This window comes from Onthophagus taurus, chromosome 5, assembly GCF_036711975.1.
Source record: "Onthophagus taurus isolate NC chromosome 5, IU_Otau_3.0, whole genome shotgun sequence".
Classification (NCBI taxonomy): domain Eukaryota; kingdom Metazoa; phylum Arthropoda; class Insecta; order Coleoptera; family Scarabaeidae; genus Onthophagus; species Onthophagus taurus.
The window spans coordinates 7,384,816-7,411,156 of record NC_091970.1 but is presented as its reverse complement, the minus strand read 5'-3'; the positions used below and the strand labels follow the sequence as shown (position 1 = coordinate 7,411,156).

The window sequence follows — 26,341 nt, the reverse complement described above, 5'->3', positions numbered from 1 at the left end:
TTTTTGAGACGGTTTAATCGTATAATAAGCGGATATTTCGATTAAATTTAAGTAGTTAGGGGTCAAGCACTTTTGTGTCTACCAAGAAAGAGTTAAAATAAAACAAAAATTTTATTTATTTAATTTTTTTGTTAGTAAGATGTTCTCAAAATGAGTTATTGATCACGATGAGTACAAACATTTTAAATTTGGCAGTAGCAAAAAAAATTACGCAATTTCTTTAGCTCTAAATTTGAAAATTTTAATTTTTTTTGTTTCTAAGATATTCAAAATGGATTAAGGAACACGACGAGGACACACAATTCAAATTTGGCAGTACCAAAAAAAATTACGGATTGCAAAATGCCATTATTGTAGCTCTAAATTTGCAAATTTTAATTTAAAAAAAATTTTTTGTTCCTAAGATGCTCAAAATGGCCTAAGGAACACGATGAGTACATACAATTCTTATTTGGCAGTAGCAAAAAAAATTACGCAATTGCAAAGAGTCATTTCCTTAGGTCTAAATTTGCAATTTTAAGTTTTGAACATTTTTTGCTTCTAGAATATGTAAAATATCCTTTGTAACACGATTAATACACAAATTTCAATTTAAGCAATGATATTTCTCAAAATTTTTATAATCGAACCTCGTATTTTCTATATCATGTCATAATTTAGAATGTTTGTGCTTTAATTTGAGATATAAAACACATTCTTACGTTAAAAAATAAAGATGATATGATTTCTTGAAATTTTTAATTTTTTAAACTGTCTATACCAATTTTACAATTTTTCGTTTATGATATTTCTCAAAATTTTTATAATCGAACCCCATATTTTCTACATCATATCATAATTAAAAATGTTTGAGCTTTAATTTAAGATATACTACGCATTCTTACCTTTAAAAATAAAGAAGATATGATTTTTTGAAATTTTAATTTTTTAAACCGGCTAACCAATTTTACAATTTTTCGTTTATAATGATATATCTCAAAATTTTGATAATCGGACCCTACCATTTCTATATCATATCATAATTTAGAATGTTTGAGCTTTAATTTGTGATATAATACACATCCTTATCTTTAAAAATAGAAAAGATACAATTTTTTGAAATTTTTGATTTTTTGAACTGTATACCAATTTAACATTTTTCGTTTACGATGACATTTCTCAAAATTTTTATAATCGAACCTGATATTTTCTATATCATATCATAATTTAGAATGTTTGTGCTTTAATTTGAGATATAATACGCATCCTTACCTTTAAAAATAAAGAAGATATGATTTTTTGAAATTTTAATTTTTTAAACCGTCTACCCAATTTTACAATTTTTCGTTTATGATGATATATCTCAAAATTTTGATAATCGGACCCTATCATTTCTGTATCATATTATAAGTTAGAATGTTTGAGCTTTAATTTGAGATATAAAACATATTCTTACGTTAAAAAATAAAGAAGATATGATTTTTTGAAATTTTTAATTTTATAAACTGTCTATACCAATTTTACAATTTTTCGTTTACGATGATATTTCTCAAAATTTTTATAATCGAACCCCGTATTTTCTATATCATATCATAATTTAAAATGTTTGAGCTTTAATTTAAGATATAATACGCATCCTTACCTTTAAAAATAAAGAAGATATGATTTTTTGAAATTTTAATTTTTTAAACCGTCTAACCAATTCTATAATTTTTCGTTTATGATGATATATCTCAAAATTTTGATTATAGGACCCTATCATTTCTGTATCATATCATAGTTTAGAATGTTTGAGCTTTAATTTGAGATATAACACATATTCTTACCTTCAAAAATAAAGAAGATATGATTTTTTGAAATTTTTAATTTTTTAAACTGTCTATACCAATTTTACAATTTTTCGTTTATGATGACATTTCTCAAAATTTTTATAATCGAAACTTATATTTTCTATATCATATCATAATTTAGAATGTTTGAGCTTTAATTTAAGATATAATACGCATCCTTGCCTTTAAAAATAAAGAAGATATGATTTTTTGAAATTTTTAATTTTTTAAAATGTCCATACCAATTTTACAATTTTTTGATTACGATGATATTTCTCAAAATTTTTATAATCGAAACCTATATTTTCTATATCATATCATCACTTAGAATGTTTGTGCTTTAATTTGAGATATAATACACATCATTACCTTTAAAAATAAAGAAGATATGATTTTTTGAAATTTTTAATTTTTTAAACTGTGTATACCAATTTTACAATTTTTCGTTTACGATGATACTTCTCAAAATTTTTATAATCGAACCCCGTATTTTCTATATCATATCATAATTTAAAATGTTTGAGCTTTAATTTAAGATATAATACGCATCCTTACCTTTAAAAATAAAGAAGATATGATTTTTTGAAATTTTAATTTTTTAAACCGTCTCACCAATTTTACAATTTTTCGTTTATGATGATGTATCTCAAAATTTTGATAATAGGACCCTATCATTTCTGTATCATATCATAGTTTAGAATGTTTGAGCTTTAATTTGAGATATAACACATATTCTTACCTTTAAAAATAAAGAAGATATGATTTTTTGAAATTTTTAATTTTTTTAACTGTCTATACCAATTTTACAATTTTTCGTTTATGATAATATTTCTCAAAATTTTTATAATCGAAACCTATATTTTCTATATCATATCATAATTTAGAATGTTTGAGCTTTAATTTGAGATATAATACACATCCTTATTTTTAAAAATTGAGAAGATATAATTTTTCGAAATTTTTGATTTTTTATACTGTATACTAATTTAACATTTTTCGTTTACGATGATATTTCTCAAAATTTTTATAATCGAACCCCGTACTTTCTATATCATATCATAATTTAAAATGTTTGAGCTTTAATTTAAGATATAATACGCATCCTTACCTTTAAAAATAAAGAAGATATGATTTTTTGAAATTTTTAATTTTTTAAACAATCTATACCAATTTTACAATTTTTCGTTTACGATGATATTTCTCAAAATTTTTATAATCGAAACCTATATTTTCTATATCATATCATACTTTAGAATGTTTGAGCTTTAATGTGAGATATAATACGCATCCTTACCTTTAAAAATAAAGAAGATATGATTTTTTGAAATTCTAATTTTTTAAACCGTTTAACCAATTTTACAATTTTTCGTTTATGATGATATATCTCAAAATTTTGATAATAGGACCCTATCATTTCTGTATCATATCATAATTTAGAATGTTTGAGCTGTAATTTGAGACATAAAACACATTCTTACGTTAAAAAATAAAGATGATATGTTTTTTTGAAATTTTTAATTTTTTAAACTGTCTATACCAATTTTACGTTTACGATGACATTTCTCAAAATTTTTATAATCGAACCCCGTATTTTCTATATCATATCATAATTTAAAATGTTTGAGCTTTAATTTGAGATATAATACGCATCCTTACCTTTAAAAATAAAGAAGATATGATTTTTTGAAATTTTTAATTTTTTAAACTGTCTATACTAATTTTACAATTTTTCGTTTACGATGATATTTCTCAAAATTTTTATAATCGAAACCTATATTTTCTATATCATATCATAATTTAGAATGTTTGAGCTTTAATGTGAGATATAATGCACATCCTTACCTTTAAAAATAAAGAAGATATGATTTTTTGAAATTTTAATTTTTTAAATCGTCTAACCAATTTTACAATTTTTCGTTTATGATGATATATCTCAAAATTTTAATAATCGGACCCTATCATTTCTGTATCATATCATAATTTAGAATGTTCGAGCTTTAATTTATGATATATAACACAGTCTTACGTTAAAAAATAAAGAAGATATGATTTTTTGAAATTTTTGATTTTTTAAAGTGTAGACCAATTTTACAATTTTTCGTTTATGATGATATTTCTCAGAATTTTTATAATCGAACCCTATCATTTTTGTATCATATCATAGTTTAGAATCTTTATGCTTTAATTTGAGATATAATACACATCCTTATCTTTAAAAATAAAGAAGATATTTTTTCAAATTTAAATTTTTTAAACCGTCTAACCAATTTTACAATTTTTCGTTTATGATGATATATCTCCAAAGTTTGATAATCGGACCCTATCATTTCTGTATCATATCATAATTTAGAATGTTAGGGCTTTAATTTGAGATATAAAACACATTTTTACGTTAAAAAATAAAGAAGATATGATTTTTTGAAATTTTTAATTTTTTAAACTGTCTATACCAATTTTACAATTTTTCGTTTACGATGATATTTCTTAAAATTTTTGTAATCAAATCCCATATTTTCTATATCATATCATAATTTAAGATGTTCGAGCTTTAATTTACGATATAATACGCATCCTTATCTTTAAAAATAAAGAAGATATGATTTTTTGAAATTTTTAATTTTTTAAACTGTCTATGCCAATTTTACAATTTTTCATAATTTAGAATGTTTGAGCTTTAATTTGAGATATAAAACACATTCTTACGTTAAAAAATAAAGAAGATATGACTTTTTGAAATTTTAATTTCTAAAACTACTATTTCTCATAATTTGCAATCACAAAAATATTCGATACCTTAACTTCCAAATTTGCAAATTTAATTTTTTTTGTTCCTAAGATGTTCAAAATGGCCTAAGGAACACGATGAGCACCAAAAAAAATTACATTGATTAAAAGGAGAATAAAAAATGTTTAGAGTATACAATTATTTTATTTAGACTATCTTATTACTATCCAAATTAAAGAATAATGAAAATTATTAAATTTCAATTATTAAACACTTAGAATAGAAGTAAATGAAGCAAATTTTCTTAGTCATCTTTTTTTATCCCAAACATTTTCTTCAAATACTTCACTTGCCTTTCTAATCATTTATGTTTAGACTTCTTCTTTTTCTTCTGCTTTTTCTTGTGTTTCTTTCGCTTCCTCTCTTTTTCCTCTTCGGAGGAATCCGAATCGCTCGAACTCGAAGATGACGTCGAGTCTTTCCTCGATCTTTTTTTCTTATGTTTTCGATGTTTCTTCTTTTTACGCTCTTCTTCCGAGCTGCTATCAGAAGAATCGGAGGACGATGATTCTTTTTTCTCCTCAATTTTATTAATAACTTTTTTAAGATCATCCGTCGTTACTTTAATTTCTTCCTTTTCCGATTCCGATTCTAAATCGTAATCTGGCTCAAAATTGGCTTCATCTAAAGTGGGTTTTCTTTTTTCGGTGGTTTTAACCTGCGGGATTTCTTCTTTTTTTTCGTCTTCTTTGTCGTCTTTTTTGTGTTTGCGACTACGGTGATCTTTTTTTTGTTTTTTATCTTTCTTTTTGTGTTTGTGTTCTTTGCTAGCGCTTCGGCTTGTTGATCGTTTTCGTTTTGGATCATCTTTTCGCCCGTCGATTTTTACCCCGCTTCGATGTGGTCTTCTTTCATGATCGGCGTTCGATCTCGGATTAAAATTCCTTCCATATCTTTGATCCGAGATATCCTTCGATGATTTCTCGTAACGATTTCGACTCTCAATCTCGATGTTTCTCCCCATTTGTATTGGATCATCCCTTGTTCTTTTACTGAGTGGAGATAAACTCCTCGAGCGATTTCGATCAAAAGAAACTTTTACGATTCGGTCGATATCGTCGACTTTAACGCCTAGGCGTTCTTTGACTGATAATCTCGGGGGTTTTTGGATTTCTGATTCGATTTTGTTTGGATCGGAGATTTCTTCTTCAAAGTTGAAATTGGTGGTGGAAATTGTTCGTAATTCTTCAGGTTTTTTTTGATCTGAGTATAATTTTGCGCGATCAACGCTGATCTTTTTTATTTCAATCGGGCGAATTGCATTGATTGCTTTTGCAAAAATCGCATTTTCGGCGCGTTTTAATACTTCATTTGTAACTTTTCCAGAACGTTCTTGTTTTCCGTCTAATTTTGTGTCCATCGTTGGGGAGCCATCATCTTCGAGTTCCCATCTTGATTTTTCCGGAAGTGGGGCCAACACTTCTTTATCTAACTCCGACTTCAATTCCAATTCATTTGCGTGAATGTCTAACACATCTTCGTCTTTACATGTTTCGTTTTCGGGTGGAAATTCAATATTTTCTTTGACTTCTTCTTCTTGGTGTTTCATTTCTGGGGTTTTTGATCCTTGGGGATCTTTTTCTGTTTTAATATAATTTTCGATTAGCTTTGTGTCAACCCCTTCTTGTAAGAAATCTTCGTACAAATCTATTTGGTTATCTTTTTGTTCTAAATTTTCTTTTGGTTGCTCAATTTCTGATTTCTTTCGAATATCTTCTTTTAATTCGTCGAGTCTCTTTATATTCGTGTCTTCCGAAACAACCCGATTCTTCTCCACATCTTTCTCTTTCTCTCGCACAATTTCGTTTAGAACATCGTTTTCTTTCTTCTCTTTCTTTTGATCTTTTTCGTCACGCTTTCTTTCATGTTTATCCTTTTTCTCTCTCCTCTTCTTCTTATCCTTCTCGTCTTTTTTCTCTCGCTTTTTCTTCTTTTCTTTATTCTTCTTCGATCTTTCATCATCAGAATGATGATGCCTCTCATCTTTCTTATGCTCAACTTTTTCCCTTTCAGTACTTTCATGTCGTCTTCTTTTATGTTTATCAGGACTCTCATGCCGATCTTTTTTAGATCTTTGTTCCGGCGAAATTTTTCTTTGAGGTGGAGAACGATTATAACCCTCAAATTTCCTTTTATCTTCTTCACCCCTTCGTTTATTATCTTCTTTTTCTCTCATTAAAGAATCTCTAACATTATCTTTCTCTTTCTCTTTTTCTTTTTCGTTTGGAATAAAACGTTCCTTAGAAACCTCGGGATTAAATTGATATCGATCATCATAACGGGGTGGAATCTCTTCGCCAGGAATCGGGGGTTGATCAGTTCCTGGAGGTGCGATATCTTCATATCTTCGCGGTGGGGGGGCGTGATGAGTTGGTGGTATGATTGGCGGTGGAACATGGTGAGTTTCCGGTTTATACGGTGGATAACTCTCGCGGGATGAGTACCTAAACAGAAAAAACGACTTCAAAATGTCATTTAAATGCTGAAAAAATTCGGTGTTATTTTTTTGATTGAAAGAGTCGTTAAAGAAGTTTTGAGGCTACCTACTAACGGATAAATCTTCTCGATGCGGGTCTTCAACAGCGGTGATGAGCTCATCGGGACTCCGAGTGAGTGAAGTTGAGCTTTATAAAAGATTAGGAATGGATTTTATGTTCATTCGCACAAATTTTAATTTAATTATTTCACCAACAATTTATTTTTAATCTTATCTGGAAAGCTCATTAAAAACCCTTTAAAATGAGTACAAACACGATATGGTTAACTTTAAAAATAACCGAGATAGCGTCAACTTCCGGTTAATTTTAATTTTGTGATTTTCGTAATCTCCGTGAAAAACCCTTTAAAATGAGTCCAAACACGACTAATTTATCTCAAAAAATAAAAAAGATACAAAAAAAATTAATTTGAACCAACATGAAGTTGGCAACACATTAAAAAGATCAATATCTCGCTTATTTTTTGATAAAACCCCATCGTGTTTGGATTCATTTTAAAGCATTTTTTGTAATAATTAAAAATATCGAAAAATTAAAGTCAAATTTGACAACCGGAAGTGGCTCATTTCTTAATTATAATTAAAAAATAAAAATGTTTTATCACTTTCGAATTAATTAATCGTTAAAAATGCTTTAAAATGAGTACAAACTTGACATATTTAACTTCAAAAATAACCGAGTTATGGTCAACTTTCGGTTATAAACGTCAATTTTAATTTTGTGATTTTCTTAATCTTCGTGAAAAATCCTTCAAAATGACTCCAAACACGACTAATTTATCTCAAAAAATAAAAAAGATACAAAAAAAATTAATTTGAACCAACATGAAGTTGGCAACACATTAAAAACATCAATACCTCGCTTATTTTTTGATACAACCCCATCGCGTTTGGATTCATTTTAAAGCATTTTTTGCAATAATTAAAAATATCGAAAAATTAAAGTCGAATTTGACAACCGGAAGTGGCTCATTTTTAATTATAATTAAAAAATAAAAATGTTTTATCACTTTCGAATTAATTAATCGTTAAAAATGCTTTAAAATGAGTACAAACTTGACATATTTAACTTCAAAAATAACCGAGTTATGGGCAACTTCCGGTTATAAACGTGAATTTTAATTTTGTGATTTTCTTAATCTTCGTGAAAAATCCTTCAAAATGACTCCAAACACGACTAATTTATCTCAAAAAATAAAAAAGATACAAAAAAAATTAATTTGAACCAACATGAAGTTGGCAACACATTAAAAATGTCAATATCTCGGTTATTTTTTGAGATAATCCCATCGTGTTTGGATTCATTTTAAAGCATTTTTTGCAATAATTAAAAATATCGAAAAATTAATGTCAAATTTGACAACCGGAAGTGGCTCATTTTTTAATTATAATTAAAAAAATAAAAATGTTTTATCACTTTCGAATTAATTAATCGTTAAAAATGCTTTAAAATGAGTACAAACTTGACATATTTAACTTCAAAAATAACCGCGTTATGGTCAACTTCCGGTTATAAACGTCAATTTTAATTTTGTGATTTTCTTAATCTTTGTGAAAAATCCTTCAAAATGACTCCAAACACGACTAATTTATCTCAAAAGATAAAAAAGATACAAAAAAAATTAATTTGAACAAACATGAAGTTGGCAACACATTAAAAATGTTAATATCTCGGTTATTTTTTGAGATAACCCCATCGTGTTTGGATTCATTTTAAAGGATTTTCGATGAAGATTAAGGAAATCACAAAATTAAAGTTGATGTGAACAACCGGAAGTAGCTCATTTCCCGATTACGTTTAAGAATTAAAAATGTCATGTCATTTTGATGTAAATAAAAATGAAATAGTCGTTAGAAATCCTTTAAAATTACGTATTAAACTTTAAAAATAATCAAGATATGGGCAACTTCCGGTTATAAACGTCAAGCTCAATTTTGTTATATTCTTAATCTTCATGAAAAATCCTTTAAAATGAGACCAAACATGACTAATTTATCTTAATAAATAACATAGATATAACAAAAATTTGACATATTTGAGTAACGTGAAGTTGGCAACATATTAAAAATGTTAATATCTCGGTTATTTTTTGAGATAACCCCATCGTGTTTGGATTCATTTTAAAGGATTTTCGATGAAGATTAAGAAAATCACAAAATTAAAGTTGATGTGAACAACCGGAAGTAGCTCATTTCCAGATTACGTTTAAGAATTAAAAATGTCATGTCATTTTGATGTAAATAGAAATGAAATAGTCGTTAGAAATACTTTAAAATGACATATTAAACTTTAAAAATAATCAAGATATGGGCAACTTCCGGTTATAAACGTCAAGCTTAATTTTGTTATATTCTTAATCTTCATGAAAAATCCTTTAAAATGAGACCAAACATGACTAATTTATCTTAATAAATAACATAGATATAACAAAAATTTGACATATTTGAGTAACGTGAAGTTGGCAACATATTAAAAATGTTAATATCTTGGTTATTTTTTGAGATAACCCCATCGTGTTTGGATTCATTTCAAAGGATTTGCGATGAAGATTAAGAAAATCACAAAATTAACGTTGATGTGAACAACCGGAAGTAGCTCATTTCCCGATTTCGTTTAAAAATTAAAAATGTCATGTCATTTTGATGTAAATAGAAATAAAATAGTCGTTAGAAATACTTTAAAATGACATATTAAACTTTAAAAATAATCAAGATATGGGCAACTTCCGGTTATAAACGTCACGCTTAATTTTGTTATATTCTTAATCTTCATGAAAAATCCTTTAAAATGAGACCAAACATGACTAATTTATCTTAATAAATAACATAGATATAAAAAAAATTTGACATATTTGAGTAACGTGAAGTTGGCAACATATTAAAAATGTTAATATCTCGGTTATTTTTTGAGATAACCCCATCGTGTTTGGATTCATTTTAAAGGATTTTCGATGAAGATTAAGGAGATCACAAAATTAGGCAAATTTTAATCAACATGAAGTTGGCAAGTTATTAAAAATATCAATATCTCGGTGATTTTTTGAGATAACCCCATCGTGTTTGGATTCATTTCAAAGGATTTTTTATAATAATTTAACAAAATTAAATTTGACATTGATAACCGGAAGTAGTCCCTATTCCGATTTTTTTAAAATAAATATATCGTGTTTATACTCATTTTAAAGGAAATCTTGTGGAGATTTATTTATTGAGATTAATTTTGAAATAATTTTAAGTTACTCAATAGTCATTATTTTGATTGATCCTATAGGAGTGGGAAAAATTGTGTTTAATTAGTTTAAAAATAAAACGTTGGTATCGAAAATAGATTCACACACACATCCATATATTCTAGAAATTCAAACTAAATTTTTTTTGGAAATTAAAATGAATTATTCCGTTTGCCATTAACTGTTTATTTGCAATTGGCCATCAATTACAAACAAGAACATCAGTTCATGTACAGAAAGATGGTAAAAATTGCACTGGTTTAAATAGAAATTCTTCTTTGTTGATCTCTCCCCTGCACCTTTTTGTTTCTCCTTGATTATTGTTTTTATCCTGGGATTATTTGGTACACGCATTATTATTTAACAAGTTTATACATCAAGTGAAAGAAAAACAAAACCTTTAATTATTTTGCAAAATCATTTCGATCAAAAAATTGATTCAGTTATAAATAAAGACTTTGTAATATATATAATATTTACAATGTAACATAACAAATAGTGAATTTACTTAATTCTAAAATATTACATAAATAGTATTATAAATACATCGACAATAAAATATCACAGATTCGTTTCAACTTTAAATGTTTTCAACCCAAATTTTCGTTTCAAAACTTAATAGATACTTTTAACGGTACATTTATAACATTGCTGTTATTAATAATCGATAATTTTTCATGCATCGGTCGCAAAAAAATATTACAGATCGCTTTAACGCTAATAATGTACGATAGCAAACATTGCATAAAATACCTGTTGGAGGCGGCGGCCGGTGGGTGTTGCTGCATCGAGTGTACTTCCGGTGCTGGGTAGTAATTATCCTGGATCATCCTCCCAGAAGTAGGCGGCCAACGTCCGCGCTCCCTCTCGTAGTGATGATATCCACCCCCATAATCGCGATCTCTACTATATCCTCGATCCCTCTCCCTCGCTGGGTGTCTATCATAATCGCGATCGCGGTTTCTATCAATTATTGGGCCCTCTTTATATCTGTATCTAATAAAAAAATTAATTTTTTAATAAAAAAATTATTTCAAGATTGGGACATTTTCTGTTTCATTTTTGTCATGTACCTTTGGGGCGATCTAACTGGTGATCTGTACCGCGAAGGTGGTCTCCTGCATCTAGGAGATGCGTGTCTAGGCGAGTACTCTCGATACGATGAAGCAGCGTTCCTTGGACTTGGCGAAAAAGACCGAGATCGCGATCTGAAAATTGTCAACCAACACGTGATATGGACAACAAAATACGTTATGAACAATCTACTAGGTTACTATACTCTATTTTTTAATTCGGAGGAGTAAAATGATTTTTTGGAAAAAGTATTGAAAAGTAAAAATAAAGAAAATCGGGGTTTTTAACGCGAAATTAAGTAAGAAATCAAAAAATTATTTGAAAAGAGTCCAAACACCACCTATTTATCTCCAATCGTTTCGGAGATATCAATTTTTAATTAAAAAAAACAATTGAATTTTTTAGTTTGACGTTTGATGGTTTTTAACCTAACTTTTTTGGGTTTTAACGGAAATATATCGAGTTTGGTGTCAAAATGAACGATTTTTAATGATCTTTAACCCCAAATTGTTCTTTTTAATAAATTTTGTAAAAAAAAATTTTTTGTAATAATTATTGAAAAATAAAAATAGAGAAAATTTAACACGAAATTAAGTAAGAAATCTAAAAATTATTTGAAAAGAGTCCAAACACCACCTATTTATCTCTAATCGTTTCGGACATATCAATTTTTATTAAAAAAAACAATTGAATTTTTTAGTTTGACAGTTTTTAAGCTAACTTTTTTCGGTTTTAACGGAAATATATCGAGTTTGGTGTCAAAATGAACGATTTTTAATGATCTTTAACCCCAAATTGTTCTTTTTTTGTTAAAAAAAATTTTTTTGAAAAATTATTAAAAAATAAAAATAAAAAAATCGGGGTTTTTAACGCGAAATTAAATAAGAAATCAAAAAATTATTTGAAAAGAGTCCAAACACCACCTATTTATCTCCAATCGTTTCGGAGATATCAATTTTTAATTAAAAAAAACAATTGAATTTTTTAGTTTGACGTTTGATGTTTTTTAACTTAACTTTTTCGGTTTTAACGGAAATATATCGAGTTTGGTGTCAAAATGAACGATTTTTAATGATCTTTAACCCCAAATTGTTCTTTTTTTGTTAAAGAAAATTTTTTAGAAAAATTATTAAAAAATAAAAATAAAAAAATCGGGGTTTTTAACACGAAATTAAGTAAGAAATCAAAAAATTATTTGAAAAGAGTCCAAACACCATCTATTTATCTCTAATCGTTTCGGAGATATCAATTTTTAATTAAAAAAAACAATTGAATTTTTTAGTTTGACGTTTGATGGTTTTTAAGCTAACTTTTTTCGGTTTTAACGGAAATATATCGAGTTTGGTGTCAAAATGAACGATTTTTAATAATCTTTAACCCCAAATTGTTCTTTTTTTGTTAAAAAAAATTTTTTTGAAAAATTATTAAAAAATAAAAATAAAAAAATCGGGGTTTTTAACACGAAATTAAGTAAGAAATCAAAAAATTATTTGAAAAAAGTCCAAACACCACCTATTTATCTCTAATCGTTTCGGAGATATCAATTTTTAATTAAAAAAAACAATTGAATTTTTTAGTTTGACGTTTGATGGTTTTTAACCTAACTTTTTTGGGTTTTAACGGAAATATATCGAGTTTGGTGTCAAAATGAACGATTTTTAATGATCTTTAACCCCAAATTGTTCTTTTTAATAAATTTTGTAAAAAAAAATTTTTTGTAATAATTATTGAAAAATAAAAATAGAGAAAATTTAACACGAAATTAAGTAAGAAATCTAAAAATTATTTGAAAAGAGTCCAAACACCACCTATTTATCTCTAATCGTTTCGGACATATCAATTTTTATTAAAAAAAACAATTGAATTTTTTAGTTTGACAGTTTTTAAGCTAACTTTTTTCGGTTTTAACGGAAATATATCGAGTTTGGTGTCAAAATGAACGATTTTTAATGATCTTTAACCCCAAATTGTTCTTTTTTTGTTAAAAAAAATTTTTTTGAAAAATTATTAAAAAATAAAAATAAAAAAATCGGGGTTTTTAACGCGAAATTAAGTAAGAAATCAAAAAATTATTTGAAAAGAGTCCAAACACCATCTATTTATCTCCAATCGTTTCGGAGATATCAATTTTTAATTAAAAAAAAACAATTGAATTTTTTAGTTTGACGTTTGATGGTTTTTAAGCTAACTTTTTTCGGTTTTAACGGAAATATATCGAGTTTGGTGTCAAAATGAACGATTTTTAATAATCTTTAACCCCAAATTGTTCTTTTTTTGTTAAAAAAAATTTTTTTGAAAAATTATTAAAAAATAAAAATAAAAAAATCGGGGTTTTTAACACGAAATTAAGTAAGAAATCAAAAAATTATTTGAAAAAAGTCCAAACACCACCTATTTATCTCGAATCGTTTCGGAGATATCAATTTTTAATTAAAAAAAAAACAATTGAATTTTTTAGTTTGACGTTTGATGGTTTTTAAGCAAACTTTTTTGGGTTTAAACAGAAATATATCGAGTTTGGTGTCAAAATGAACGATTTTTAATGATCTTTAACGCCAAATTATACTTTTTTTGTTAAAAAAATTTTTTTTGAAAAATTATTAAAAAATAAAAAAAATCGGGGTTTTTAACACGAAATTAAGCAAGAAATCAAAAAATTATTTGAAAAGAGTCCAAACACCACCTATTTATCTCCAATCGTTTCGGAGATATCAATTTTTAATTAAAAAAAACAATTGAATTCTTTAGTTTGACAGTTTTTAAGCTAACTTTTTCCGGTTTTAACGGAAATATATCGAGTTTGGTGTCAAAATGAACAATTTTTAATGATCTTTAACCCCAAATTGTTCTTTTTAATAAATTTTGTAAAAAAAAATTTTTTGTAATAATTATTGAAAAATAAAAATAGAGAAAATTTAACACGAAATTAAGTAAGAAATCTAAAAATTATTTGAAAAGAGTCCAAACACCACCTATTTATCTCCAATCGTTTCGGAAATATCAATTTTTAATTAAAAAAAACAATTGAATTTTTTAGTTTGACAGTTTTTAAGCTAACTTTTTCCGGTTTTAACGGAAATATATCGAGTTTGGTGTCAAAATGAACGATTTTTAATGATCTTTAACCCCAAATTGTTCTTTTTTTGTTAAAAAAAATTTTTTTGAAAAATTATTAAAAAATAAAAATAAAAAAATCGGGGTTTTTAACACGAAATTAAGTAAGAAATCAAAAAATTATTTGAAAAGAGTCCAAACACCATCTATTTATCTCTAATCGTTTCGGAGATATCAATTTTTAATTAAAAAAAACAATTGAATTTTTTAGTTTGACGTTTGATGGTTTTTAAGCTAACTTTTTTCGGTTTTAACGGAAATATATCGAGTTTGGTGTCAAAATGAACGATTTTTAATGATCTTTAACCCCAAATTGTTCTTTTTTTGTTAAAAAAAATTTTTTTGAAAAATTATTAAAAAATAAAAATAAAAAAATCGGGGTTTTTAACGCGAAATTAAGTAAGAAATCAAAAAATTATTTGAAAAGAGTCCAAACACCACTTATTTATCTCCAATCATTTCGGAGATATCAATTTTTAATTAAAAAAAACAATTGAATTTTTTAGTTTGACGTTTGATGGTTTTTAAGCTAACTTTTTTCGGTTTTAACGGAAATATATCGAGTTTGATGTCAAAATGAACGATTTTTAATGATCTTTAACCCCAAATTGTTCTTTTTTTGTTAAAAAAAATTTTTTTGAAAAATTATTAAAAAATAAAAATAAAAAAATCGGGGTTTTTAACACGAAATTAAATAAGAAATGAAAAAATTATTTGAAAAGAGTCCAAAAACCACCTATTTATCTCCAATCGTTTCGGAGATATCAATTTTTAATTAAAAAAAAACAATTGAATTTTTTAGTTTGACGTTTGATGGTTTTTAAGCAAACTTTTTTGGGTTTAAACAGAAATATATCGAGTTTGGTGTCAAAATGAACGATTTTTAATGATCTTTAACCCCAAATTGTTCTTTTTTTGTTAAAGAAAATTTTTTAGAAAAATTATTAAAAAATAAAAATAAAAAAATCGGGGTTTTTAACACGAAATTAAGCAAGAAATCAAAAAATTATTTGAAAAGAGTCCAAACACCACCTATTTATCTCGAACCGTTTCGGAGATATCAATTTTTATAAAAAAAAACAATTGAATTTTTTAGTTTGACGTTTGATGGTTTTTAACCTAACTTTTTTGGGTTTTAACGGAAATATATCGAGTTTGGTGTCAAAATGAACGATTTTTAATGATCTTTAACCCCAAATTATTCTTTTTTTGTTAAAAAAAATTTTTTTGAAAAATTATTAAAAAATAAAAAAAATCGGGGTTTTTAACACGAAATTAAATAAGAAATGAAAAAATTATTTGAAAAGAGTCCAAACACCACCTATTTATCTCCAATCGTTTCGGAGATATCAATTTTTAATTAAAAAAAAACAATTGAATTTTTTAGTTTGACGTTTGATGGTTTTTAAGCTAACTTTTTTAGGTTTTAACGGAAATATATCGAGTTTGGTGTCAAAATAAACGATTTTTAATGATCTTTAACCCCAAATTGTTCTTTTTAATAAATTTTGTTAAAAAAAATATTTTGTAAAAATTATTGAAAAATAAAGATAAAGAAAATCGGGGTTTTTAACACGAAATTAAATAAGAAATGAAAAAATTATTTGAAAAGAGTCCAAACACCACCTATTTATCTCCAATCGTTTCGGAGATATCAATTTTTAATTAAAAAAAACAATTGAATTTTTTAGTTTGACGTTTGATGGTTTTTAAACTAACTTTTTTGGGTTTAAACAGAAATATATCGAGTTTGGTATCAAAATGAAGGATTTTTGACGATCTTTAACCCCAAATTGTTCTTTTTAATAAATTTTATTAAAAAAAATTTTTGGAAAAATTATTTTGAAACAAAAATAAAGAAAATAGTTTTTTTTGATAACGTATTAATACGGGGAAGGCAGTGCCCATTATAGCTTAATAAAAATATACAATAACCTAGCGCTCAATAACAAATAGAACTAGACTAACACTAAAACTAACACTAGAACTAACACTAGACTTAGAACTAGAATCATTCGGATTTAGCCGTCTTAAGAGACGTGCGGCTAAATCCGAATGTTTCTAGTTCTCAGTCTAGTATTAGTTCTAGTTTTACACTAGCACTATCACTAGAACTAACACAAGACCTAGAACTAAAATTATTTGGGTTTAGCCATTCTGAGAGAAGTGCTAAACCCGAATGTTTAGCATCTCGAATTTGCCTAGTATAATTTTTGCTTAAAACTAATAGCTGACCTTCTTTTTGGCGCTTCAATTTGAAAACACTCCTCCAAATTAAAAAATAGAGTATAAGTATTAGATAAATAGGCATGCGAAGAAAATAAAATAATAAATACAGTTAGACTAAAATGAAACAGAAAACGCCAATTATAAATAATCCATCTAAGATGTAATAAAAAAACCAACCTGCTCATACTGAACGATCTCGATCTACTCCTTGATCCTCTCCGACGCGGAGATCGACTTCGCCCCCTTTTCGGCGATCTACTATAACTCCTACTTGTGCTACGACTATAACTCCGACCTTTCCGCTGTTTAGCCCTTCGCTCCCTCTCATCTTTTTCCCGAAGCATTCTATTAAACGCCTCTAAAGGATCATCTATTATCCCTGGAGGAGTGCGTGTTCTTATTCTAGTTGACCCAAAATCTCTTCCTCTCGATCTTGGGGGATAACCCGCATAATTAGGAGGTGGTCCTTGAATTGGGGGCCTTGTATGATCAAACATTGGAGGTCTTGTTGGTGCGTTATACGGCCCCATATAAGGACCGGGCGGATTTCCTGCAGCCATAGGCATTCGGTAATTAGGTGGTGGCCCTTGAGTCGAATACAACCCAGGAGGGGGTTGATTTTGTTGGAAATTTGGTGGAGGTCCTTGAAGATGAGGGGGAGGCATCCCCATAAGCGGAGGTAAAACTCCATGTGATGGGGGAGCTGTTGGGTAAGGACCGCTTGGGTTTGAATAATTTGTGTTTGAAGTATTTCCAGGGGGGTTTGCAACTACGGTGTTTCCAGGTTCATCTACAGTTGGAGTTCCGGGTCTTTCTTCCATTCGAGATCTAAAAAAAATTAATTTAATTAGTAAAACCTCAATTAATAATTTTTTTGCTATTGCCAAATTTGAATTGTGTGTACTCATCGTGTTCCTTAGGTCATTTTGAACATCTTAGGAACAAAAAAATTTAAATTTGCAAATTTAAAGCTAAAAAAATGACTTTGGAATCGCGTAATTTTAGTTTGCTACTGCCAAATTTGAATTGTGTGTACTCATCGTGTTCCTTAGGTCATTTTGAACATCTTAGGAACAAAAAAAAATTTTTAAATAAAAATTTGCAAATTTAGAGCTAAGGAAATGCCTTTGGAATCGCGTAATTTTAGTTTGCTACTGCCAAATTTGAATTGTGTGCACTCATCGTGTTCCTTAGGTCATTTTGAACATCTTAGGAACAATAAAATTTTTTTAAATTAGAATTTGCAAATTTAGAGCTAAGGAAATGCCTTTGGAATTGCGTAATTTTAGTTTGTTACTGCCAAATTTGAATTGTGTGTACTCATCGTGTTCCTTAGGTCATTTTGAACATCTTAGCAACAAAAAATTTTTAAAAAATTTAAATTTGCAAATTTAGAGCTAAGAAAAAGACTTTAGAATCGCGTAATTTTAGTTTGCTACTGCCAAATTTGAATTGTGTGCACTCATCGTGTTCCTTAAGTCATTTTAAACATCTTAGAAACAAAAAAAATTAAATTTGCCAATTTGGAAGTATTTTTGTCATTGCCAAAATTGAAATGTGTGTATTAATCATGTTACAAAGGATACTTTACATATTCTAGAAGCAAAAAATGTTCCAAAATTAAAATTACAAATTTAGACCTAAGGATATGACTTTTTGCAATCGGTTGAATAATTTCTTCTACTGCTAAATATGAATTGTGTGTGCTCATCGTGTTCCTTAAGTCATTTTGAACATCTTAGGAACAAAAAAATTTTTTTAAATTAAAATTTGCAAATTTAGAGCTAAGGAAATGCCTTTGGAATTGCGTAATTTTAGTTTGCTACTGCCAAATTTGAATTGTATGTACTCATCGTGTTCCTTAGGTCATTTTGAACATCTTAGGAACAAAAAAATTTTTTAAAATTAAAATTTGCAAATTTAGAGCTAAGGAAATGCCTTTGGAATTGCGTAATTTTAGTTTGTTACTGCCAAATTTGAATTGTGTGTACTCATCGTGTTCCTTAGGTCATTTTGAACATCTTAGGAACAAAAAATTTTTTTTAAATTAAAATTTGCAAATTTAGAGCTAAGGAAATGCCTTTGGAATCGCGTAATTTTAGTTTGCTACTGCCAAATTTGAATTGTATGTACTCATCGCGTTCCTTAGGTCATTTTGAATATCTTAGGAACAAAAAAATTTTTTTAAATTAAAATTTGCAAATTTAGAGCTAAGGAAATGCCTTTGGAATCGCGTAATTTTAGTTTGCTACTGCCAAATTTGAATTGTGTGTACTCATCGCGTTCCTTAGGTCATTTTGAACATCTTAGGAACAAAAAAAATTTTTAAAATTAAAATCTGCAAATTTAAAGCTATGAAAATGACTTTAGAATCGAGTAATTTTAGTTTGCTACTGCCAAATTTGAATTGTATGTACTCATCGTGTTCCTTAGGTCGTTTTGAACATCTTAGGAACAAAAAATTTTTTTTAAATTAAAATTTGCAAATTTAGGGCTAAGGAAATGCCTTTGGAATCGCGTAATTTTAATTTGCTACTGCCAAATTTGAATTGTGTGCACTCATCGCGTTCCTTAGGTCATTTTGAACATCTTAGAAACAAAAAAATTTTTAAAAATTAAAATTTGCAAATTTAGAGCTAAGGAAATGACTTCGTAATCGTGTAATTTTAGTTTGCTACTGCCAAATATGAATTGTGTGTACTCATCGTGTTCCTTAAGTCATTTTAAACATCTTAGAAACAAAAAAAAATTAAAAAATTATATTTGCGAATTTGGAAGTTAAGAGACCAAGTATTTTCGTCTATGCCAAAATTGAAATGTGTGTATTAATCGTGTTACAAAGGATACTTTACATATTCTAGAAGCAAAAAAATGTTCAAAAATTAAAATTACAAATTTAAACCTAAAAATATGACTTTTTGCAATCGGTTGAATAATTTTTTCTACTGCTAAATATGAATTGTGTGTGCTCATCGTGTTCCTTAAGTCATTTTGAACATCTTAGGAACAAAAAATTTTTTTTAAATTAGAATTTGCAAATTTAGAACTAAGGAAATGCCTTTGGAATCGCGTAATTTTAGTTTGCTACTGCCAAATTTGAGTTGTGTGTACTCATCGTGTTCCTTAGATCATTTTGAACATCTAGGGAACAAAAAAGTTTTTAAAAATTAAAATTTGCAAATTTAGAGCTAAGGAAATGCCTTTGGAATCACGTAATTTTTGTTTGCTACTGCCAAATTTGAATTGTGTGTACTCATCGTATTCCTTAAGTAATTTTAAACATTTTAGAAATAAAAAAAAATTAAAAAAATTAAATTTGCAAATTTGGAAGTTAAGAGACCAAGTATTTTTGTCATTGCCAAAATTGAAATGTGTGTATTAATCGTGTTACAAAGGATACTTTACATATTTTAGAAGCAAAAAATGTTTAAAAATTAAAATTGCAAATTTAGACTTAAGGAAATGACGCGTAATTTTTTTTGCTACTGCCAAATTTAAATTGTGTGTACTCATCGTGTTCCTGAGGTCATTTTAAACATTTAGACTTACAAAGTAGTTTCATATGGTCTTCTTGGTGAATTCTCCCTCGATTTTCGATTTCTGCCCTCATTAACCTCGCTATGATTTGATGAGTGGCCATTTCTTTTCGGTTGAAGTCTTTTTGGTGATTTTTCTCTTATTGGCGAAACCCCCGGGGGTCCTTCTAGCGTTGCTTTTAAAGGGGGAGGCTCTTTTTTGACATCTCCACTTTCCAATTCCTAATAATGATATAAATTAATATTATTTAATTAAACAAGTATATTCATTTACTTTATTTTCTTCAATTTTCGTGTTAATTTTGCTTTGTTCTGTAGAATCGGCTTCACTAATAACAGTTTTTTCTTCATTATCCACCTCTTTTTCTTCCTTTTCCGGTTTCGTTTCAATGATAACCTCAACTTCCTTTTCAACCTCCGCCTCAATTTTAGCCGGAACTTTTTGAACCTGCGCTTTATAGCTCGGTTTTTTAATATACCCCGTTGTGTTCTTAAAATTAGCGACTGAATTTCTTAGATATCGATTAGGAATCAACGTAACCGGCGAAATATCTCTTTCGTGGCAATCTGGACATTCGTGGTCTTCAGATTCAAGCAGCGAACTCCTTATGCATTCGTCGCAGAATGAATTTCCGCAACAAGGAATCATCACGGCGTCGGTTAATAAGCCGGAACAAATCGAACAAATGAGATCTTCTGGAATTTCGGGTTGTTCTTCTTGGATTGAGGGTGGTGGGGGTTGTTGTTTTTGGGTGTACGTTTGGTGGTCTAAAACTGGTACTGCGTAAGAACCGTTTGGGGTCATCATTGCGCCTTGAACTTGGGGGCCTTCAACAGGAACCATGAAACTGCGAGGAATTCCGGTACTTTTTTTTATTTCAACCGGATCCTAAACAAATTATGTTATTGATCTAATTTAATTTGTTGTAAAAGTCACTTACTGGTCCTTGGCTTAGCGGACAATCTTTAATCCAATGCCCCTGCTGGTGACATTTATAACAGCGGTAATTTAATGGAACAACTCCCACTTGGTTCGCACCGCGAATTTTCATATAGCTGCAAAAATAAAACGTGCAAGTTTTAATGGTTACATTAATTAACAAAGATAAAGGCTCAAAACTAATATTTTTGATTAATCACTTACTTAGTGTTGAACCTCAAAATAAACGTAAGCAATGTAACAAGAAAAGATAACGATAATTTATTAATTAATTAATTATTTTAATACATAACCTAAATATTGTAATGATTATACCAAATGAATTGAAAAATGGTTATTTTACTTTTTGAGTCTCTTATTTTGGGCTTTTTTAACCCTTTGTGTCAACAATAAGGATATAACCTCAAAAATATTAAATTTTGTAGCATACTGTTCAGTGGGAAATTAAAATTTCAAGTTAGAAAAAAATTTTATTAACAAACGCTGTTCCTGTAGTAATTCTAAACAAATTTTGTTAACCAAATTTTTTGATTAAATCAACAATAAGGATATAACCTCAAAAATATTAATTTTTGTAGCATACTGTTCAGTGGGAAATTAAAATTTCAAGTTATAAAAAAATTTTATTAACAAACGCTGTTCCTGCAGTAATTCTAAACAAATTTTGTTAACAACATTCTTTGATTAAATCAACAATAAGGATATAACCTCAAAAATATTAATTTTTGTAGCATACTGTTCAGTGGGAAATTAAAATTTCAAGTTAGAAAAAAATTTTATTAACAAACGCTGTTCCTGAAGTAATTCTAAACAAATTTTGTTAACAACATTTTTTGATTAAATCAACAATAAGGATATAACCTCAAAAATATTAATTTTTGTAGCATACTGTTCAGTGGGAAATTAAAATTTCAAGTTAACAAAAAAATTTATTAACAAACTCTATTCCTGAAGTAATTCTAAACAAATTTTGTTAACAAAATTTTTTGATTAAATCAACAATAAGGATATAACCTCAAAAATATTAATTTTTGTAGCATACTCTTCAGTGGGAAATTAAAATTTCAAGTTAACAAAAAAATTTATTAACAAACTCTATTCCTGAAGTAATTCTAAACAAATTTTGTTAACAAAATTTTTTGATTAAATCAACAATAAGGATATAACCTCAAAAATATTAATTTTTGTAGCATACTCTTCAGTGGGAAATTAAAATTTCAAGTTAACAAAAAAATTTATTAACAAACTCTATTCCTGAAGTAATTCTAAACAAATTTTGTTAACAAAATTTTTTGATTAAATCAACAATAAGGATATAACCTCAAAAATATTAATTTTTGTAACATACTGTTCAGTGGGAAATTAAAATTTCAAGTTAGAAAAAAAATTTATTAACAAACACTATTCCTGCAGTAATTCTAAACAAATTTTGTTAACAACATTCTTTGATTAAATCAACAATAAGGATATAACCTCAAAAATATTAATTTTTGTAGCATACTCTTCAGTGGGAAATTAAAATTTCAAGTTAACAAAAAAATTTATTAACAAACTCTATTCCTGAAGTAATTCTAAACAAATTTTGTTAACAAAATTTTTTGATTAAATCAACAATAAGGATATAACCTCAAAAATATTAATTTTTGTAGCATACTGTTCAGTGGGAAATTAAAATTTCAAGTTAGCAAAAAAATTTATTAACAAACACTACTCCTGCAGTAATTCTAAACAAATTTTGTTAACAAAATTTTTTGATTAAATCAACAATAAGGATATAACCTCAAAAATATTAATTTTTGTAGCATACTCTTCAGTGGGAAATTAAAATTTCAAGTTAACAAAAAAATTTATTAACAAACTCTATTCCTGAAGTAATTCTAAACAAATTTTGTTAACAAAATTTTTTGATTAAATCAACAATAAGGATATAACCTCAAATATATTAATTTTTGAAGCATACTGTTCAGTGGGAAATTAAAATTTCAAGTTATAAAAATTTTTTATTAACAAACGCTGTTCCTAAAGCAATTCTAAACAAATTTTGTTAACAAAATTTTTTGATTAAATCAACGATAAGGATATAACCTCAAAAATATTAATTTTTGTAACATACTGTTCAGTGGGAATTTAAAATTTCAAGTTAGCAAAAAATTTTATTAACAAACACTATTCCTGAAGTAATTCTGAACAAATTTTGTTAACAAAATTTTTTGATTAAATCAACAATAACGATATAACCTCAAAAATATGAATTTTTGTAGCATACTGTTCAGTGGGAAATTAAAATTTCAAGTTAGAAAAAAATTGTGTTAACAAAAATTGTTCCTGAAACAATTCTAAACAAACTTTGTCAACATTTTTTTTTGATTTAATCAATAATTAAGGAGATAACCTCAAAATAATAATTTTTCCGTTTTTATACATAATTATACTTAGATGCTTAATTAAGAGAGATGTAAAAATTTGTTATTAAGATAATTGATTCAAAATCGAAATTGAAACAAATTTTATTTAAAACATTTTTTAATAAAAACAATAATTATTGAGATAATTAATTTTGATAGCATACTATTCAGAGGGAAATTAAAATTTCAAGTTAGAAAAAAATTTATTAAAAAACACTATTCTTGAAGTAATTCTAAACAAATTTTGTTAACAACATTTTTTGATTAAATCAACAATAAGGATATAACCTCAAAAATATTAATTTTTGAAGCATACTGTTCAGTGGGAAATTAAAATTTCAAGTTAGAAAAAAATTGTGTTAACAAAAATTGTTCCTGAAACAATTCTAAACAAACTTTGTCAACATTTTTTTTTAATTGAATCAATAATTAAGGAGATAACCTCAAAATAACAATTCTTCCGTTTTTAAACATAATTATACTTAGATGCTTAATTAATAGAGATGTAAAAATTTTTTATTAAGATAATTGATTCAAAATCGAAATTGAAACAAATTTTATTTAAAACATTTTTTGATAAAAACAATAATTATTGAGATAATTAATTTTGATAGCATACTATTCAGAGGGAAATTAAAATTTCAAGTTAGAAAAAAATTGTATTAACAAACACTGTTCCTGAAGTAATTCTAAACAAATATTGTTAATAAAAATTTTTGATTTGATCAATAATTAAGAACATAATCTCAAAAAAATTTTTATATACAGGGTGTATCTGAATGACGTGCCCACACTTCAGGGGGTGATTCTTTAGGCAATTTTAAGAGTACTTTAATATGTGAACCATGGGCGACTTCAGCTCCCCTAAGGAGCTACAGCCCTCCAAAAATGACGGAAATTTTGAAAATGAAATTTAGGGAATATATTTAACTCATAATAGGGCACGTTTTGAACTATTTGTTGACTACTTATATTTTTTCTAAACTAGAATTTTTGAATTAGCATCTTTTTTGACCCCCACTCAAAATGTACTGCATGCAATGTTTATTTATGTTGTAATGAAGGAAAGAACTTTTGTTACTTATTTTCTAACGTAATAAAAAATGTATTATTTTTATATTAGCAATAAAAGCTTTCTGTATACTGCAACATCACTAAAATATATTTCAATGCTTGACAATACTCTCAAGTACCATTATCCCCCTTGAATGGGGGGATTTCATACATTGCTAAAATTTCTTCTTGGGACACAAAGGGTTAATAATAATTTTGCGATTTCAAGCTTAAAAAGAGGTTAAATTACAGATTTCTATTTTTAAATTCGTTAACGTCAATAATGACAATGTCAAAAAAATCCGGGGAGCGCCATCTAACGGATTTCTTTCGAACCACTCAAAATTCCAAAACTTATTTTATTCATATCTTCTTTAATTCTTCACTAATCTGAATGAAACTTGGTATTTGAAGCGTATATTTTTGTATTTTATTAGTCCATTGGAGATTTCAAGATTCTCCAAGCACAAAAAAAGGTTGAATTTTACAAATTTTAAATTAATTTTAATTTTTAAGGTCAAAATCGTTCAAAATCTAATAAATTAGATGTAATTGGCATTGATCTTCCCGTTTTGGATGGTTTAGAAACGATATCAAGAGTTTTAAAAGAATTATGAGGGGCTAAAAATTAACTGTCAACTGAATTGAGGTTATGTTTCTTTCTCTCAAGTAAAATTAGTCTTGGAAGCTTTATTACAATACTTACTTGCTGGGATCGTAATCTTGAGTACTCTGCGAAATCATAGCCCTAATTTTATCATCTTCTGAAGCGTCCAAACTCGATAAATCAACGGCTTTCGAAATTGTCCCACCTTCTTCGTTCCGATTTATTTGGGATGAATCGTTTCCGTAACCCTCCCAATTTTTTGATTTATTACTTGGTATCACTGGGATTCGAGCGATTAAAAGCGAAGTATTTTTGGCGATTAAAGCTTCTTCATCATCGTAAACTAAGAAAAAATAATTAATAAATAACCAACTTGAAATAATCAAAAAGTACCCTCTTTCGTTTGCGCATTCGTCACTTGCAAATCGAAATCGGTGTTTTTCCCAATTCGCTTCTGTTGAACGATGGCATTTTTTAAGTCTTTCACAGAAATGTGTAACCCATCGAAAGTAATTGTGTCATATTCCAGCGCGGATTTAAACTTGTAATGAACCGACATCGTGGTAATCAAATAAACGGCAACCTAGAAAGGTACAAAATTATTTTTTTGTATGATGCAGGAGTTAGTAGTGTAAAGATCAATAATTCATACTTACATCGAAAACTAACTAAACGGGGTTGATTCCAACGGATTAATCGTTAACGGTAATTATGAATTGATCAAATTAAAGTATTTATAAGGAGGAAAACGCTTTATTCAGTGTTTTAAGTGAAAAAAACTCCTCTTTCTTTTGACACTTGACAAGTATAAATGGAGAACGCTGTTTGGTGCATGCGCGTTGCGTCAATACCAACTTAAATGATAAAATAAAATTAAAAAAGATTGTTTAATTAAGATTATTAAAAACTTTTTTTTAATAATCAATGTAATCGATAGTAAATAATTTATTTATATAATTAATTTTACATTTAATTAATTAAATCGTCAAAAAATTAATTCAAAAATTAAGTACCAACCTAAAAAAATTTTAATTATTTAAAAAAAATTATTAATTTAATTTAT

At 27.4% G+C, this 26,341-nt stretch overlaps 1 protein-coding gene across 2 annotated transcripts; it reads right to left on the bottom strand.

The window, feature by feature from the left end:
- Nucleotides 1–4,717: 4,717 nt before the first annotated feature.
- Nucleotides 4,718–26,127, bottom strand: LOC111416298 (something that sticks like glue). Of its 2 annotated transcripts, XM_023048274.2 has the most exons (10): nt 25,935–26,127; nt 25,672–25,861; nt 25,378–25,621; nt 21,215–21,329; nt 20,548–21,162; nt 20,287–20,495; nt 16,915–17,565; nt 11,394–11,528; nt 11,074–11,316; nt 4,718–7,037 (listed from the first exon to the last, which is right to left on the bottom strand). In XM_023048274.2, exons 2-10 carry the CDS (start codon nt 25,835–25,837, stop codon nt 4,895–4,897), a joined length of 4,521 nt encoding a protein of 1,506 aa, XP_022904042.2. In that variant the 5' UTR covers nt 25,838–25,861; nt 25,935–26,127; the 3' UTR covers nt 4,718–4,894. The 2 variants fall into 2 exon arrangements, with proteins under 2 accessions (XP_022904042.2, XP_071052301.1); XM_071196200.1 differs by lacking the exon at nt 11,394–11,528.
- Nucleotides 26,128–26,341: the final 214 nt, after the last annotated feature.